At 46.8% G+C, this 16,621-nt stretch overlaps 1 protein-coding gene across 4 annotated transcripts in view; it reads right to left on the minus strand.

Annotated features, from left to right (window-relative positions):
* The window catches only part of PPM1H (protein phosphatase, Mg2+/Mn2+ dependent 1H), a 264,482-nt gene that overhangs the window by 36,778 nt on the left and 211,083 nt on the right, over positions 1-16,621 (minus strand). For 2 of the 4 annotated variants that reach the window (XM_049693972.1, XM_004276584.3), the window contains exons 7-8: positions 8,594-8,657; positions 5,015-5,122 (exon numbers count right to left, since the gene is read on the minus strand). In XM_049693972.1, coding sequence (XP_049549929.1) covers positions 5,015-5,122; positions 8,594-8,657 — 172 coding nt within the window. The remainder of the gene's footprint in view (positions 1-5,014; positions 5,123-8,593; positions 8,658-16,621) is intronic. The other 2 variants (XM_049693973.1, XM_049693974.1) reach the window with 1 other exon arrangement.

Raw genomic sequence — 16,621 nt, forward strand, 5'->3', positions numbered from 1 at the left:
GGAGTCAACGTGAGATCTTAAATATTGTTCATGTTTTCATGGGAGACAACAGGGGAGTCTCAAACAAAACAGTCATTCTTCTCTTCACCTGAAAGTGAATACTGGGAGTCCCCTGTAAGTGCAAAGGCTTCCAGAAGCCAGTGCATAAGGAAGACTAATGTTTACTGACCATCTCTGACCATGTACCAGACCCTGTGCCATGCAATTCCAGAGATGTTCTCATTTGTTTTTCCCAGCACCTTGTCAATCTAGGCATTTCCACCCCACCTGCAGCAAGGGGAAAGCAGGCTGAAAGAACTTGTAGAGGTCACAGGTAATGCCGGTGCTAGGGAGGGAGTTCAGATACTGGAGCCTAAGGTCTTCCTTCTTTTAGAGAAGCCTGTTTCAGATGAAAGAAAAAAATGAAATCTAGATGAAGAGAACCAAGAATGACCTAAATGAGTGAGCTGGAGTCACAGAAAACAGCTGACAGGAATCCTGAACACTAAGGAGAGGAAAAATGAAGCCAAGAGAAAATCAGGCTCCCTTGTGGTTCAGTGTGGCGGGGGCGGGAGGTGGGGGACTGCTGAGTTGATGGGGTTGGCTTTGCAAACCGGCCCCCAGACAGAAAAAGACCTCATTCTTCCAAGAGCCCGAAAGGGGCCTAAAGTCAAGCACAGTCTTGGAGTAGAGGCCAGAAAGCGAGAAAGACATTAAGAGGAATCCTAGCTCTAGGGAGGGCCTGTCACAGGCCAGAAATGGGTGCGGAGTAGAGAACATCTGTAGGTTTAGGCTGCAGGCCTGGGCCGCGCTGTCTGAGGAATAGGTCATGAGGTGTGTGCTGGACGGGGTGGAGAACTGCTGGACAAGAAGGTGCAGAGTGACTCTGAATTCACAAATCCTCTCCTTCTCCACTTGAACTCTAGGGTGATACACAAAGGTTGAGCGAGAGGATGGGAGACCCGATGGGGGTGTTTCCCTTATGGAGGACAGGCTCCAGTTACACGGGGGCATGATGCTGTGGACCAGGGGAGGGTCAAAACGCTTCCTACGCTCGGCAGACAGACCCGTGCTGGGTTGATGGGGGCCTCCTGTGGAATTCAGTTCTCGGCCAGAGATTCCCTACCTTCGACCTGGGGAGATACGTGGGAGGCTCAGCAAACCTGGCGGCCGCTCTTTGGGTTTGGCAAACTCGAGATTTTTCCAGTGCCTTGTGCTCAGCGAAACCAAAAATGTGTTTGGCTAGAAACGCTTCTCTAATTTTTAAACCCCTGTGCATTTTTTACGTAAATTTGATCCACATGGTTTTGATTTATTTTTATTTAACTCATCAAGTCAAATTAGGAGCTACAATGATGAATGGGAACAATGCTGATTTCCAAGAAGATGTTTGAGCCTTTTTTCTTAGAACTAAATCACATTCCACCCCCCCCCACACACACACATACCCCACTTCCTTGCGACTGTTAAAACTACCAGCCTGAGCTGAGTTTGAAATTTAGAACCCAAATGTGAAATAAAGACCCATGCTTGGCAAAGATGAAGCGTAGCAGGGGAATGTTCTTAGGAAGTCATGGTTAGAAAGCCAGGGTAGGCTTGGGGTGCAGGTGGGGGAATAAAGGCAGCAAGGGAGCCAGTCATTCCTTATTAGATGGTTTAACTAAATGTACCCGGCTTGGTGGGCTCCCAACAGAAGCCCCCTAGCCGTTTCTCCAGGGTCTGACTTTATCACTGCCACGCAGGGAAAAGGAGTTTCTGCCCCGAGACCAGGGATGTGGGGTTCCCCTGTACCCATCTTTTCTTCTGCACTCCTGCATCGGAGCTGATTCAAGCTGCTCCCCTCTCTTCCCTCGGACCTTCCTCCCCCTTTCCTGGCTCTGGCTAAGGCCTCCCCATCTGGAAACGTTTAAAATGTACAACGATTTTAATCTCGTGCAAAAGAATCTTGAGATTTACACTACATACCCATTAAGCTAAATTATAGGTGCACAACCTCATTTTGCACAACTCTGTCTGGCCTAGGGTGGCACACACAGAAGGCCAGTCCTGTCTTTCCCAATTACTTTTTCTACCACACCATCATTTTCCACAACTGCAGTCTGAGGCCGGCCATATTTCTCTGAGGAACTCTGGCCACTAAGGTCCCAAGACAGAGGTACTCTCTTCAGAGCCCCTTGAAACAGTTCTCAGTGGGTCCCTTCAACACTATCCGAGAAGATTTCCTAGAACTCAGCTTCCCTCTCCTACAGAGCCTGATCGAATTGGACAAACCTGAGTACAAGGATCATCTTGTTAGTTAATAACTGTACAGCCATGGGGGGGTTAATGTACTTCCTTGGATCTCAATTTCCTGGTCTGTAAAATGGGTATAAAAACCATACACACCTCACAGAATTGTTGTGAGGATTACATGAGATGCTGCACATAAAAAAAAAAAAAAAAAAAAAAAAGTATATCGTCCGGCCCAGACTTCCAGACAGGTGACATGAAGTTTCTGATCAACCAACTGGGATTTTTCATCAGTCCTTGGGGACTCTCCCATACCGGCCCAAGTTTTAAACCTACAGTCTCTTCTTGGGATCCACAGGAGCACAGTGATTGGAAGATCTATAACCCAACTGCATAGAGACCATTCTTCTGAAAACCAAACCGAACTTCTCACTTTATATAGAAAATGTGTGTGTGTGTGTGTGTGTGTGTGTGTGTGTGTGTGTGTGTGTGTATGGGGGTGGGGAGGGGGAGAAGGTTTTCACTCTCCTTTAAGGAGCAAAATGGTTATTGTTTCCTGAGAAGCCCTCACCCCCCATATAGTCACACTTTACCTGTGTTTTTTGGAAAGGTGACAGTACCATTTAATATGCCTGATAAATGCCTCCCTCCCAAGGGGGAAAATATAGCCATCCATGAGTCTAGTATTGGCTTGGCCAAAAAGTTTGTTCGGGTTTTCCATACGATGTTACGGAAAAATCTGAATGGACTTTTTGGCCAACCCAATAGTTATTGGTTTTCTCTGGCCAGGAGGAGTTTCAGCAGTAATTCAGGGATCCTTCTGTTGGCCAGAATAGAGGGAGCAGGGATCCACCAACTTCCAGGGACCCTTGGACATTTTATATCATAAGGGTTCTTACCACGCAGAATTGCTATGAAGGCGAAAAGAGAGACATCTGCAGATGGTAATTATTATTTCCACCAAGCTGACCTCACTTGACATCCTGGGTGATTTCAGGAAATGTGCGTATCTTCCACGCCTGCTATTTACTAGAGATTTCCCTCTTAACCTCTTAACCTCCTGTGGCTAGATCTATTTTAGATGTCAGCCTCAGCAATAAAGGACTCTAAAGGAACTAGCCCTGCTCACAGCCCTGCCAAAGGGGTAGGCCTGGGTGGCCGATGGTACCCATCGCTGGCTCTGGAGTGGACAGTCTACAGGCTGGGAAGTCACTTGTGACCTCGGAGAAAAGGTGAGTTGAGCCAATGAGATTCCTCTCTGGGAACGTGCAATTGGGGGAGTCAGAACCTGGCTGTCTGGTGGCAGAGACATATGGAGCATGGCTGGTCTCAGGGCTGCCTGGATTCCAGAGCCACCTTCGCTCCCATAAAGCCTGGCTCTTCAAGGGTTCTTCTTGTGGACCCCATACATATCTCTTCCGACATTATTAAAATAAACACCTCCTTTTTTTGAGTCAGCGTGAGTGGGTTTCTGTTTCCTCCAACAAAGAGAGCCTTCGCTACAAACACAGCACCCACCCTTGGGAAGAACATGCAGATGGAGCTATGTCTAAACATTCAGGGATTTCCAGTGTGAGGCACAGTTTCAACAGTTAATTACACGGTATGCAAATACCGCTGGTTCCTGACTCACCCCTCCCTGGCTCTCCTCTACTGTACAAATTGCAAACATTTCTCTCACTCTCCCAACCTCCTTTCCAGCTAGGGGCGGTCATGTGACACAGTTTTGGCCAATGAGATGCAAGTGAATGTCTACTGGGACAGATAGGCTGTCCCCTCCTTCCTGCCTTGCATGAAAATGTTATGCTTGGGGCTTCTGTCACCATCTTGCAACTACGAAGGAAAAAAAGATTCAGAGGTGTTACCCCTGGCACATTGGAGGTGCTGCACCAACATGAACAGTCACCAAATTCCAGCCTCCGTGATATGTGAGAAAATATATCCCTAAACTACTATTACTTAGAGTGTTCTATCACTTAGAAGTAATATCTTTTGTAAATGATATACCTTGAAATAGAACTTGACATTGTTTCCTGTATTATAAGAAAAATGATTTTTTAAACCAAATATATGACAACTTGTTTTTCAGTTAACTTCTCTAGACATCAACTGAATGACATCAGCTTTCTAGGCAATTAAAAATCTAAGAGGGGGGCTTCCCTGGTGGCGCAGTGGTTGAGAGTCCGCCTGCTGATGCAGGGGACGCGGGTTCGTGCCCCGGTCTGGGAAGATCTCACATGCCGCAGAGCGGCTGGGCCTGTGGGCCGTGGCCGCTGAGCCTGCGCGTCCGGAGCCTGTGCTCTGCAACGGGAGAGGCCACAGCAGTGAGAGGCCCACGTACCGCAAAAAAAAAAAAAAAAAAGCAAGTTCATTCTGGCTGGTGTAGGGGAACAAAGATCAGATTTTTTTTTTTTAAGTTAGACCAAATTATAACAAGCCTTGAATGCCAAGTGAAGAAGTCTGTGCTTTAGTCTCTGAGCCTTGGGGTGTTGTTGAAGGTTTCTGAACAAACAGGTGTCAGAGTAGTTGTTTAGGAAAATTGGCCTGATGGCAATATGTGGGCTGGATTGAGAAGGCAAGGAATGCCACTAGGGGCTGTGCAGCCATCTGGGTGGGAGGCCATGAGGGAAGAACCAGCACAGTCCAAGTGAGAATGGAGTGGGGAAAAGAAACAGACATGAGAGACACTGCAGAAGTACATGTGACACAAGTTGGCTACTGTCTGGATCTGGGGTGTGAGTCATGGGAAGAATAATGTAGAAAACATGTTCTTGTACCAAAGAGAAACAAAAACCTCATGCGGTACCTCTGGAGCTGAAGACAGGAATGGTTTTATGTAGATGTTGGAGTCATGCACCTTCAGGTCATGGTCCCCAAGTCCCCTGGTCACTCCAATAGTCGCCATTACTCGGGCCTAGGAGTATAAGCAGAGGGTCATCAGAAACACACACACACAGAGAAAGTATTCTCACCACAGTATGGCTGCCACGGGCTAAGAGAGAAGCAGTCGTTCTCCGGTTCTTCCTGCCCCTCTCCATGCCCCTGGCTGCTAACTTCTGTGGGTACTTGTTTCCAAGGAAGGGCCCACCAAGGTCACTTGCATACTTGAGGAGTGGCTTTTCTAGCAATTGTCTTAATTTTAATGGACTGCTGCTGTCTCATTTCAGATTTCTTTTGCAGAGACTGGAGGGAAGGGTGTCCAATAAACTAAATACAATACATCTGTGATGTCTACAGCTACTGAAATCAATTCAAACCAAATCCAACCATCTGCCCATCCCCCCATCCAGCCATCCACCCACCCATCTGCTATACATCCATCCTTCACGTGTTTACTGAACACCTGCTACGTCTCTGGTTCTGTGATAAAAGATGTAAAACCGTCAGAGGCAGATCCTGCCCACCCAGAGCTCATATATTACACTTTATGGCTGGAGAAAATGAACCATTAGCAACTCTATAACCTGTCCTGCTAACGTCTTCACAAATTCCATCTGGGTGGAAAGGAACATGATGTCACTTTGCTGTAAATACACAGACACCTTATAGCTGAGACCACACCATCTGTAGCTTTCTCTACATGGTTGTCCAAATGCTTTAAGGAAGCAATACCATTAAACTAATGCCTACACTGTCAGCCTAATGATCTCCTGGGAGGCCACAGATTTGATTTACTCAAACATTTATTGAGCACCTACTATGTGCAGGCACCATGCTGTGGGGGACAAATATCTAAGGCCTGGTCTCTCCTACAAAGGAACTTGGTAAGGGAGGCTAAGAGGTACATGTCTAATTAACAACATATGGAATATGGCTGAGTGCTGAAAGACACATGAAAAATGGGTTATATGAGTTCAGAGGAGGTAGAAATTCTACTAAGAAGTTTCCCTGGAGCAGGGGGCACTACATTTTTGTGCAGAAGGATATCCAGCATCAAGACAGGTAAACACAGAGGGATGGAGTGAAACTCATTCTGGGTGGACCGAAGCCCATTGCTCTAACACTCGGAACAGCAACACTGTACCTGGTGTAGTGTCATGGTTCAAAGACCTGAACTTGAATCCTCGCTCTAATGCGTGGGTAATAAGAATAACTTATAAATGCTAAGGCATGAATCTAACACTTTACCATATCTTCATCCTACTTTCCCCAAAAAGCTGTGGATTTTGGAGCTGGTTTCACATCAGAAGGTGGGCAGGTTTACAGTCAAGTGGAAATGAAACCGTAACACATATTTCAAAGGCAAGAATCAAAGGGGGTGAAATGCAGACACAGGAATGTGGACCTGGGGACCTCTGGTCTGGCACTGCTCTGCCGGGGGCCTGGCTCAGCTCCCTTCTAGCTGAGACGCGTTCAGCTCCAAATGTGGACATTCTGAGTCCCTTGTAGCCCTTCTGCTCTCCTTCCTGCTGTGGCACCTTCTCTGGTTGGACGTTTTAGTCCAAAGAAATCTGATATTTCTGCTAGTTACTGAATTTGTTTACATGTCCCACACAAGTCCTTCAAAGCATTGGCAGAAATTAAATGAAAAGTAACAGCAGTGAAAGTATTCTGAAACTTCTGGGGAGGCCGTGTGCAGAGAGGAAGGAGAAACCCCCCGTAAAGGATCAAGACAGAACTGCTGTGTTGTAAAGCTTTCCGCAGAGATCACGGACTCCTGGGACAGAGGAGGCAGGCTACTTTGGTACAGGGCATGCCTGGAGCAGACTGACGCCACAGTGGCTTTTAAATAGGTCAACAGGTACAATGACTGAACTTGTCAGCTACATATCACAGAACTGTCAAGCCCCAATTAACTGAAATGCTGGAGGAACATGATGTCCTGGTGAATTGAACTGTTTGCTAAACTGGGAAAACCCTTGCTCTTTTCAATCTTTTTGCTGGTTATCTCTGAAGAACACATTTATCCATTTTCCTGTGGTACCAAAGAGAGTATACTGAACATAACTGAATAGCTTATTAAATACTCATGCATTTACTGATGGCCTGCCATGTGTCAAGTACCAGGCTGGACAGGTACTAAGGATACAAAGGCAACAGGATGTGGTCCTGAGCTTACTGGGAGTCACTGGGTAGCAGCAGGGTAATACTGAGAATTTCAGCACCACAAAGAACTGCAGCTGCAGGCGTAGATCACTGGGCTGAGCGATGTGCACTGACGCCGCCCACTCTACAGAAAGATACACGAAACCCTACCAGGAGTAGAGCTCTACCCTGTCATGATTCTCAACCAGGGATGGGGCAAGATTAGTTTGAAAAATGATGCATTTATTGATCAACTAGCTGTGTTTCATTTCCCTCCATGAAATGTCTCCTTCCAGCGAAATCACTGCTGGGCTACACTGAGCCCAAAACCTAATCCTGTGTGTTCTCTTTCACACACACACACGCACGCACGCACGCACACGCCCACACATACACTCAAGTTCTGCCCATGAAGGCAAGGCCTCCTTCGGTTTTCTTATGAGTCACTTCATCCTGATAAAAGCTATCAAATGCTGAAAAAAATTTCAGTTGAAGCTTCTTTTCAATGTGACCACATTTTTCACTTCTAATTGGAACTCCCAGCGCCTAGTTGAAATGTATTCGTGTTTGGAGGAAGAATGTAATGATTCAGAAGGTGTTTGTTCTTCCTGGGAAATGGCTTCAAAGCTTCCTCATCTCTGCTCCAGGACCGCGACCCTCTCCAGTCTCTGCTCAGAGACCACTTTAAGATCAACAGCCTTCCTTAAGCTCAACAATGTTTGATTCTGACTGAGGCCCTGGGAGCTGGTGACGGATGGCCTTTGCTATCTCCGCCTGGCATCTGGTCCACGTGATCCTATAGTTTAGTCAGGGTGAAACTTTGGATCCCCTTTCCATGGGGCAAGTGGAGAAGCCACCTTGCAAAGCCTGAGCTTCCGTGGTGGGATGTGAGGGCACTAGAAGGAAGGGGAAGGCCACGGCTCCACATCTGGTACCACCCCTCGCCAGCTGCGTGACTTCCTGAGCAGTTTTAACCTCGGAGTCCCAGCTGCCTCATCTACCAAATGGATAGAAGGCAGCCAGCTCTGCCTGCCTCGTGGCTTGTTGTCAGATACACAAGGAGATGATGTATGTGAAAGTGGTCGTGTTTAAACACTGTGAAAAGTTATTCAAATGGATTGAGAAGGGGGATGGCATTTTCACAAAATTAACTTTAGTCCCTCATGCTCACCACCCCCGTCCCCCAACCCTGCCACTCCTTGGACCCTCAAGACAGGAGGCCTGAAGGATGATGGAGGTGATATCCTTTCAAGCTGTCAAGGCTATAAAATCATGAGCTGCTGAGTGGAACACACAGATCACCACGGGCTCCGTGGAGACAGAGCCTTGTTCTCTCAGTCCGGGGAGGGCACGTGCCTACCTTCTTGCCTTCTCCATATATAAGGGGAAACTTCAAGTCATCATCCTCAATGGTTTTGTATGCCCTGTAGGGGGATAAACAACATTAAAAAAAAAAGCTTTGCACTCAGTTAGTGACCTGCTGCCCTGACACAGGCCGCCAGGTACGTTATTTTCCCTGAGATTCCATCCGGTCACCACACTGCTGATCTCTTTCTGTATAAACAGTCATTCTCCCTACAGATGTGTGTGTGTGTGTGTACATATTTTAACAAACCAGAAAATACCAAGTCTTTACAGGCTTGAAGAGAGAGAAAATGAGCTGGCATATTCACAATTAGCGAGCAAGGGTGATCGGTTCCCGTCTTAAGCATTTAGTGTCCGTGCAATAACGAAGCTCTCCAGCAGCGGTGGCAGGATTCTTGTCATTAATCTGGAGCTGTGAGAAGCAGCAGCACTAGCGGTGGATGGGGGGCGGGGGGGGCGGTGCTGCTCCAAGAGCCAGTTCTCACCTTCGGGGGTTGTTTATGCCAAAGCAGCCTCGTACTGGAATGGCTGGAGAAGGAATATTTAGAGCCTGTTTGACCTCAGCCTGATATTCAAGGTTGGCAGAAAATCCTCTGTTTCACGAGAGCTATTAAACGGCCATTCGACACACAGAAAGAAAATCCACTTTACGCTTCAATGGTTTATTCCAGACACGGCTGTCCAGATGCCACGACACACACGGCAGAGGCTGGCCAGGCTATGGTGAGAGAGCAAACGAAGGCCACGTCTTGCGATTTTGCTCACAAGGAAGTTAAAAAACCAACAAGCAAACGTGGTACCCAGTTACCAGCTGTATAACCCTGGGCAAGGAGCTCCACCTTTTGGGGTCTACGTTTCCTCACCTGTAAATGAGGATAACCACACAGGATGTGAAGAGCTTAGCACAGAGCCCGGCACTTAGTAAGTACTCAAGAAGTGGTAGCTATCGCTAGTATTTAGTAGAAAGCTAATACGTGGCACACCAGTCCCCCTTTCTGCACAATGGGCAGAACATTGCCTATTCAATTCCTCAGAAAAGTGGTAGGAAGATCAAGTAACAGATGGGGTAGGTTCTGCTAGGTTAGAGGCTAGAAGCAAGATGCTTTTCTCAACTAATATCTCCTGAGTGCATGAAAACAATTAATTTGTGACGTGCCCCCTGGTCCTGGATATATCTAGGCAGCTTGGGAGTGAACCCGACATCCAATTTATGAAGGAGCTTGACATACAAAAGAATGCAACCCGACTGAAAAAGGGCTCAACCCCAAAACTAAAGCAGGCACATCCTTATTGTCCAGGAAGCTATTTGGTTAAGTTCCTTCCCAGAGGGTAGAGGAACGTGAAGTTTTGGCACTGGACGTGTCTGCGCTTGAGTTTAGCACTGCTTTCTGTATAGCCCTGGGAGAGCGGAGAAGCCTCTCTGGACCTCAGGCTCCTCGTTAAGTAGAGAGGCCAAAAACTCCTGGGCTTGCTGTGCGGATAAAAATGGGCTGGTGAATGTGGCGAGCTTAGGAAGCATTTAGCCCAGTGCCTGGCACACGCTGAGAGCTTGATAAAAGCTAGTTGCTGCCGCTGCTGCCGTCAAGTGGGCCCAGCGGTACGCCATGGATTGAATTTTCGACAAAGGAACCGTACTATTTCCTTCCCCCAAATCTACCAAACTAACACAAGGTGGAAATAGCTACTTTGATGTTTCTATACTCCCATGAACTATTTAAGACACTGTGGTATCCAAGTCACTTGGGGACCAAACAGAGCTATTATTAGAATACACTCAGCTTGGGGATTGAACGAGTTTGTAGACCAGTGGTTCTCCATCTTGGCTGCATATGGAATCACCTGGGGAGGCTTGAAAAATCCTGATGCTCAGGTCACATCCCAGAGCAATTAAATCTGAACTTCTGGGGATGGGACCCAGGTACCAGGAATTTTTTAAAAGCTTCCCAAGTGATTCCAGTGTGCGGCCACGGTTGCGAACCACTACTAGAGACCAAAATCATTAGCTAACATTCAAAATCAGTTGAGCAATAAGCCCCCTGTCACCTTGACCCTAAAGATGACAGACTACATGGCTCAAGGGAAAGGGGGTAATGGCTTGAGAAAGGCTGTGCAGTGGGCACAAGCAGGGCTTGGGGAGCGAAGGGAGGAGGTGTGGAGAGTAAGAAGACAGGTTCAGACAGAGAGGAGGATATGCAGTGGGGACGGTCCCCAGGGAGGGGCTGGGGCCTGGAGATCCAGGCACAGAGTCTGGAATCACTCGTGAGGCAGAAGGTGGCAGGTCTAGAGTCGAGGACTGGAAATTCTTAGAGCTCAGTGGAGACAGGCTACGAACACTCTTGCCAAGCTTGAAAAGGCGGCAAGACACTGTCCTCTGACTCTACCATAAGCCCAGGTAATCGAGTTCTCTCAGGGCAGAGAATTTCAGGAGAGTGAAGTCTGTGTCACCACAGCTCTGAAAGGCAAACACTCATCTTGGAGTTGTCACCCACAGGAACAAGACCGCCACAAGTGCTAATGTTACATTTTAGCCCCTGTTTCTTCATCTTCGAGAACAACAAAAAAGTTGAAAATAGAAAAGACAGCTCTGGAAAAGAAAGGCTTATTCCGTTTCTGCCATTGTTGGTTTTCAATCAAATACGAGCCCCCTCCCCTCCCCTCCCCAACAGATGACCAGGGTGAATAACTACAAATAAAGAGAGAAAGCAGAGCACCCTCCCCTCCGCAGGCTTTCAGAGTCTGAAGCACAGCTCATCACGGGACGGTGAGTGGACTTCCCGCCACGGTTAAAGTCTTAAATAACAAAGAGTAAAATACTCAAGAGTTAAAACTGGTAACGTGATTAAAGACGGTGTAAATCAATGATAGCTAATAATAGTGACTGCAGCTATAACTTACTGAACACCTTGTACAAGCCCAGACACTGGGCTGGTTATTTGCGTACCATGTCTAAAATCTCTCAAAGACCCTGCAGTGTCCTATCTGACAGATAAGGAGACCGAGGTTACATTACTCTCCCAAGACCGTATCCCGTGTTAGCGGCCCTTAAGCTAAACTCAGACTGTCCCAGAAAACACACCAAAGAAATGTGATGTCAGGGTTTAGCTCTGCAGGTTTCTCCTTCTAGTTGAAGAGTCTCAAATGAGACCATTATTGCCCACCTCTCAGTGGGTAAAAAGCAGGCAATGATGGGGAACTTTTGGCAGAAAAGGAAGGGGAATTTTCTGTGTGAGGCAAAAGAGCAAAAGGTGACCATGAGGGGACAAAACCAGCAGCTGTTCCCCAACACAGCCTACAGGGAAGAACACAGGGAAGCCGCGGAAGCCACCGCTTCCCAGGTCATTTTACCTGTGGCCAAGGAGTCCGAGGGAGTCCTCTCCCACAGACTGCAGGCCTCCCTCAACCTGTCCTGCAGCTTAAGGGCCACCTCAGTTTCTGCTGTTCATATTACATCCACAGTCCATGTCTAGGCTGTGGGCTTGAATCTGTATGCTTCCCAAGTGTCCTTGGTTTCCACTCCTCTCCGCTGGGGGAGGTGAGAGAATAAGAGAGGTCGGAAGCTTGAGAGCTCTAAGACATAGACGTACTTAGGGCTTAAGATGAATAGATAAAGTCTATTCCTTCACATCAGATCCCATGGTTTCCGAAATCCTGATTAAGTTTTTTAAAAAACTCCCAAAACAGGGAATTCCCTGGCAGTCCAGTGGTTAGGACTCAGCGCTTTCACTGCCGGGGGCCCGGGTTTAATCCCTGGTTGGGGAACGAAGATCCTGCGAACCTCACAGTGTGGCCAAAAAACAACAACACCCCCCCCCCCGAAAAAAAACCTCCCCGAATAGATTACTCACTAGTTTACAATAATATAACTGACCAGAGATCATATTCAAATAATTACTTGTTACAAGAAAGCAAAACTGAAAGGCTTAGGAAAGATATTTAGACTCTCATTTGGGGTCAATTCCTTTATGAATATTTATGAGGCCAACTGACACAAGGATGAGATGAGAAAAAAAAAATAATGCAAGGCTTAAAAAGGGCTAAATAAATTAAAGGGCTTTCCCTAACTCCAGGCGGTATCCTCAGAAGTTTCCATTAAACATTTTTAAAAGTAAGTGTAATAGTTTCCCTTGCAGCGTTGGTTCTGCAAAGCTGAAAAGACAAGGCACCATTGATCTGGACCCACTGGAAGGAGAAGCTCAGCTCTGGAAGAGACCAGAAGGTCACTAAGTTGGCTGTACCCCAAATGCAGGAATCCCTCCTTCAACACCCCTCACACTGGCCCTGGCCTCTGTCATCGAATGGGCTGCTGTAGACAGTCTCTGTCTGAGGAACTTTACAGGACTAACTTTGCAGTGCCACTGGAGAACAGCCCCGGGAAATTCTTTTTTAAATGGACCCGGTCTACCCATTGGTGTGTTGGTCTGTCTTCTGGGAAAACATGAAAGAAATCTAGTCTTTCTTCTACTTCAGAGCTCTGCAAATATTTGAAGAGAGCTATCTCGAAGTTTCCTCTTTCCTACTCTCATGAACTGTCCTTCACAGGACCTGAGGCACCATCCCTAACCATCCGTTCAACCAGTATTTATTAACTGAGCACCAAATACCGTGCGAGGGGCCCTCTCGGAGCCTTCTAGCTTGTCACAGTCCTCAAAGAATGGCACTCAGAACTGAAAACACTTAAGATGTGGTCCACAAAAGAATGAAATGATTACTTCTTTGATTTAGACCTTGCTCTTTTTTACATTACTGCAGCTTATATTGGCGGTATGTGCAGGTACACGTCTCTGCGTGGTTTAGGGTCATATAATGAAACGACGAGGGAAAACAAACAAAAAACCCAACCAAACAAAAGCCCAGTCAGTCCACAAGAAAAAAGACCTGAGAAGGTTTCTTGACTCATCGTCTTCCTCTAGTTTACACTTACGCAATGAATATTTTGCTTTGAGTGGAAAACTCCATTGCCCTTATTATCTTGCTAGTTTCAGTCCATCGTTCCAACCCACCAAGGGACATCGGAATCCATATCCTTTCATCCAAAAAACTCAGCTCTCCTTCTACGCTATGTCACGTTAAATTTGATAACCAGCTCTGCCATCTTCATCCGGGTCATTGAAGGAGAAAACCAACAATGCTAAGCAGAACCAAGCCATTAGAGACCTTCCTCCAGGTCAACCTAACCAGACAAAGGGTATATCAACATTTTGTGAAGGCAAGTGGATGAAAGTAAGTGCAATTTGAAAAATCGTGTTCTTGTCTGGTGGAAACATAGAAGACAGACTCAACAGTAGAGGGCAGACAATGAGATATCCATGTTTAAATTACTGGGTGGTGGGGCAGGGGGTGATTTAGGACTAAGAAAGCCTGAAAACACTGATCCAGAGAGACCCTGTCCTCATGAATTTTAGACTCTTTGGGTATAGCTCTCAGGCCATCTATGAAGCAACTGAACTGCTGTCCACACAGTATTTCTCCATCTTGTCCAAAGACTAAGAGAAGAAACCATCAACTTTCTTACAAAGTCGAAATACATCCGTGTACACTATTGCCATGATCAACCAGCCTAGACACCCTATCAAAACGCTGGAGACTGCTAATGGAGCTTGACTTACCAGTGAATCCAAGTGGTTCTGCAGATTACACCACCTCCAGGAGATGCTGAACCTTCAAACTGCTCTCAGTCCTAAGGCAAGAGAGAGGCACTGATTGCTCCCCCATCAGCCTGGCCCTTCCAGACTGCAGCTCTCCTTCTGCCTCACCCCATCTGCTCCCACACCCCTCCCTCCCCTTTCAGGGCATTCTCCCACCTTCCCTGAGGACTTCAGTTTAGGTTTACAGATTGCTTTCCCATTCTTTCCCCTGCACGTTATTCTCAGCAACTTTACAGGCTGTGATGGTGCTTCTGGAATCTTGACCTTATAACTCCTACCTACTTCCTGATGACCTTCCTCACTGCTCCCCATCAGCACCTGGTCATATGGGCTGCATCCTCTGAGATCTGCACTCTAAGTCACCTCCCCTCTCACTCCTCTGCTGTGGCTCTCAGGCCAGGTCCCCCCGCACCCACTCGGTCCCGCCCTTCTAACTACCTTCTGCTACTCTTGTTTCTGGATCCAGCCTCCACTTGGCAAATGTTTACAATATTTTTCTTGCTAACAGCTTAAAATGCCTCACCTTCTTGATCCTCTAGTAAGAAGGAAACACAACAAGAGTTGAGTATTTTGTTTACTCATGTCACACCATCTCCTTCGGCCTACAGCACTGCAATTGCCTCATCGGGCCCCCCTACAATAATCTAGGCAAGAGAGGATGGTGCCACGGCTACAGTGATGGCAGTGAAGGTGCTGAAAACCGTTCAGTTTTGTCCTTTACCTCTATTCTCAGAGCAACCAGAGTAATTATTTTAAAATGTCAGATAACGTCATTACCCTACTCAAACCCTCCAATGGCTTTCCCATCACACTTGAAATAAAAGCCAAGTAATGAAATGACCTTCTTTAAAAAATCACTCCCCACCCCCAAACTTCCTATTCCCCTTCTTTGTTTTCTTTTTCTTCAGGCATCTCCTGCCACCTAACATTTTAAGTATTTTACCTATTTCGTTTATCTTCTCGACTGCTCCCCTGTGTGCCCTGCCCCCCACTTAAGTTCTCTGAGGACGGAGATTTTTGTTTTGCTACCCGTGGCATCCCTGGTACCTCAAAGACTGCTCAGTGCATAATGAGTGCCCAACAGATGTTCGATGAAGGGAGCAAATCAGCGAATACTACTTACTCCAGGCAGTGGATTTATTCTGCCCTGTCGTATTTTCTTGTTCTTTATGTATTCACAAAACAAAAGCAAAAAGTCTTGTTTTCAGCGACTGCTTTCTAAGTCTCAGCCCATGCCCGCTCACACGCACATCCCTTTCCTGCTCTGGTCTTGCCTCGCTGTGTGCTGCTCCTTGGAGTATATGTTTTAGACACATTCACTGAATGTTTGAACTCAAGAGATCCCCCGGCAGCCACAGTGATGTCTTTTCACCCTTCTGGTGAGTAGCAATTATACGACTCCTCCTGGATGAACACGTCTCATCTCTGTATCCATTTTGGAATTTTTATCAGAAAAACCTTTGCTTGTATTTTCAGACTGGCCGAGACACCTGCAAGCAAATCTTCCACAGCCATTTCTCTTTTCATCCACAGTCATCACTCCTCGGCTTAAAATCCTCCAGCGGCTTTCTATCATCTTAAAATATAACCCAGCGATGAGGCCCTCCATGGTCTGATCTTTGACACTGCTCTGACATCTTTTATACCCTGCCACATGCTCGGGACACTAGCTTTCTTCCTGTTTCTTAAATGTGCCACGGGGGCTCGTCCTTCCCTCTTCCTGGGCCATTCTTCCTCCAGACCCTCACAGAGCCAGCTCCTGGGCATCCCTCAGAGTGCCTTCTCCAGCCGCTCATCTAAAAGTATGATGCTCTCTGCTCTTGTCTCATCTCTTCATGGTACTTACACAGCACAGTCAGAAACTACCGTATTTATTAATTTACTCATTCTGCCTCCCCCTCTAAAACATTAGCTCCATGCAGCCAGAGACTTTGTTTTATTCATTGTTCTATCCTCATATCGACAACCGTGCGGGCACATTGTGGATGTAAAGTGGACGCTAAATGGATGAATACATGAATAAAGGCTGCCACCTCCTCTTTAGCACACGCTTCCCCGCTCATTCTTCCTTAACAGCAAGCTTTTCTGGGGCTGAAATTTGGAGTTGAGTTCCATCAGCGATACCTTGGATTTTTGTCTACTCCATTATATTAAAAGTTTAGGTTCCCTTTTATCGCCAATACGAATTTGTAGATAGTCATAAAATGGTGTTTATGATCTTCTTGCTTATCGCTTTCTCGTGGTAATTCCTAGGCATCACCTCCAGAATGGTAGCTTTTGGTGCAGTGGTTCTCCAGGGTTTACGGTGTTACCTAGATAATGTTCTTCTTCCATATTAACTCAGGCGAAAGTCTACCTGGGAAGGCAAGTCCCCACTT

This window comes from Orcinus orca, chromosome 11 (assembly GCF_937001465.1).
Source record: "Orcinus orca chromosome 11, mOrcOrc1.1, whole genome shotgun sequence".
Lineage (NCBI taxonomy): Eukaryota > Metazoa > Chordata > Mammalia > Artiodactyla > Delphinidae > Orcinus > Orcinus orca.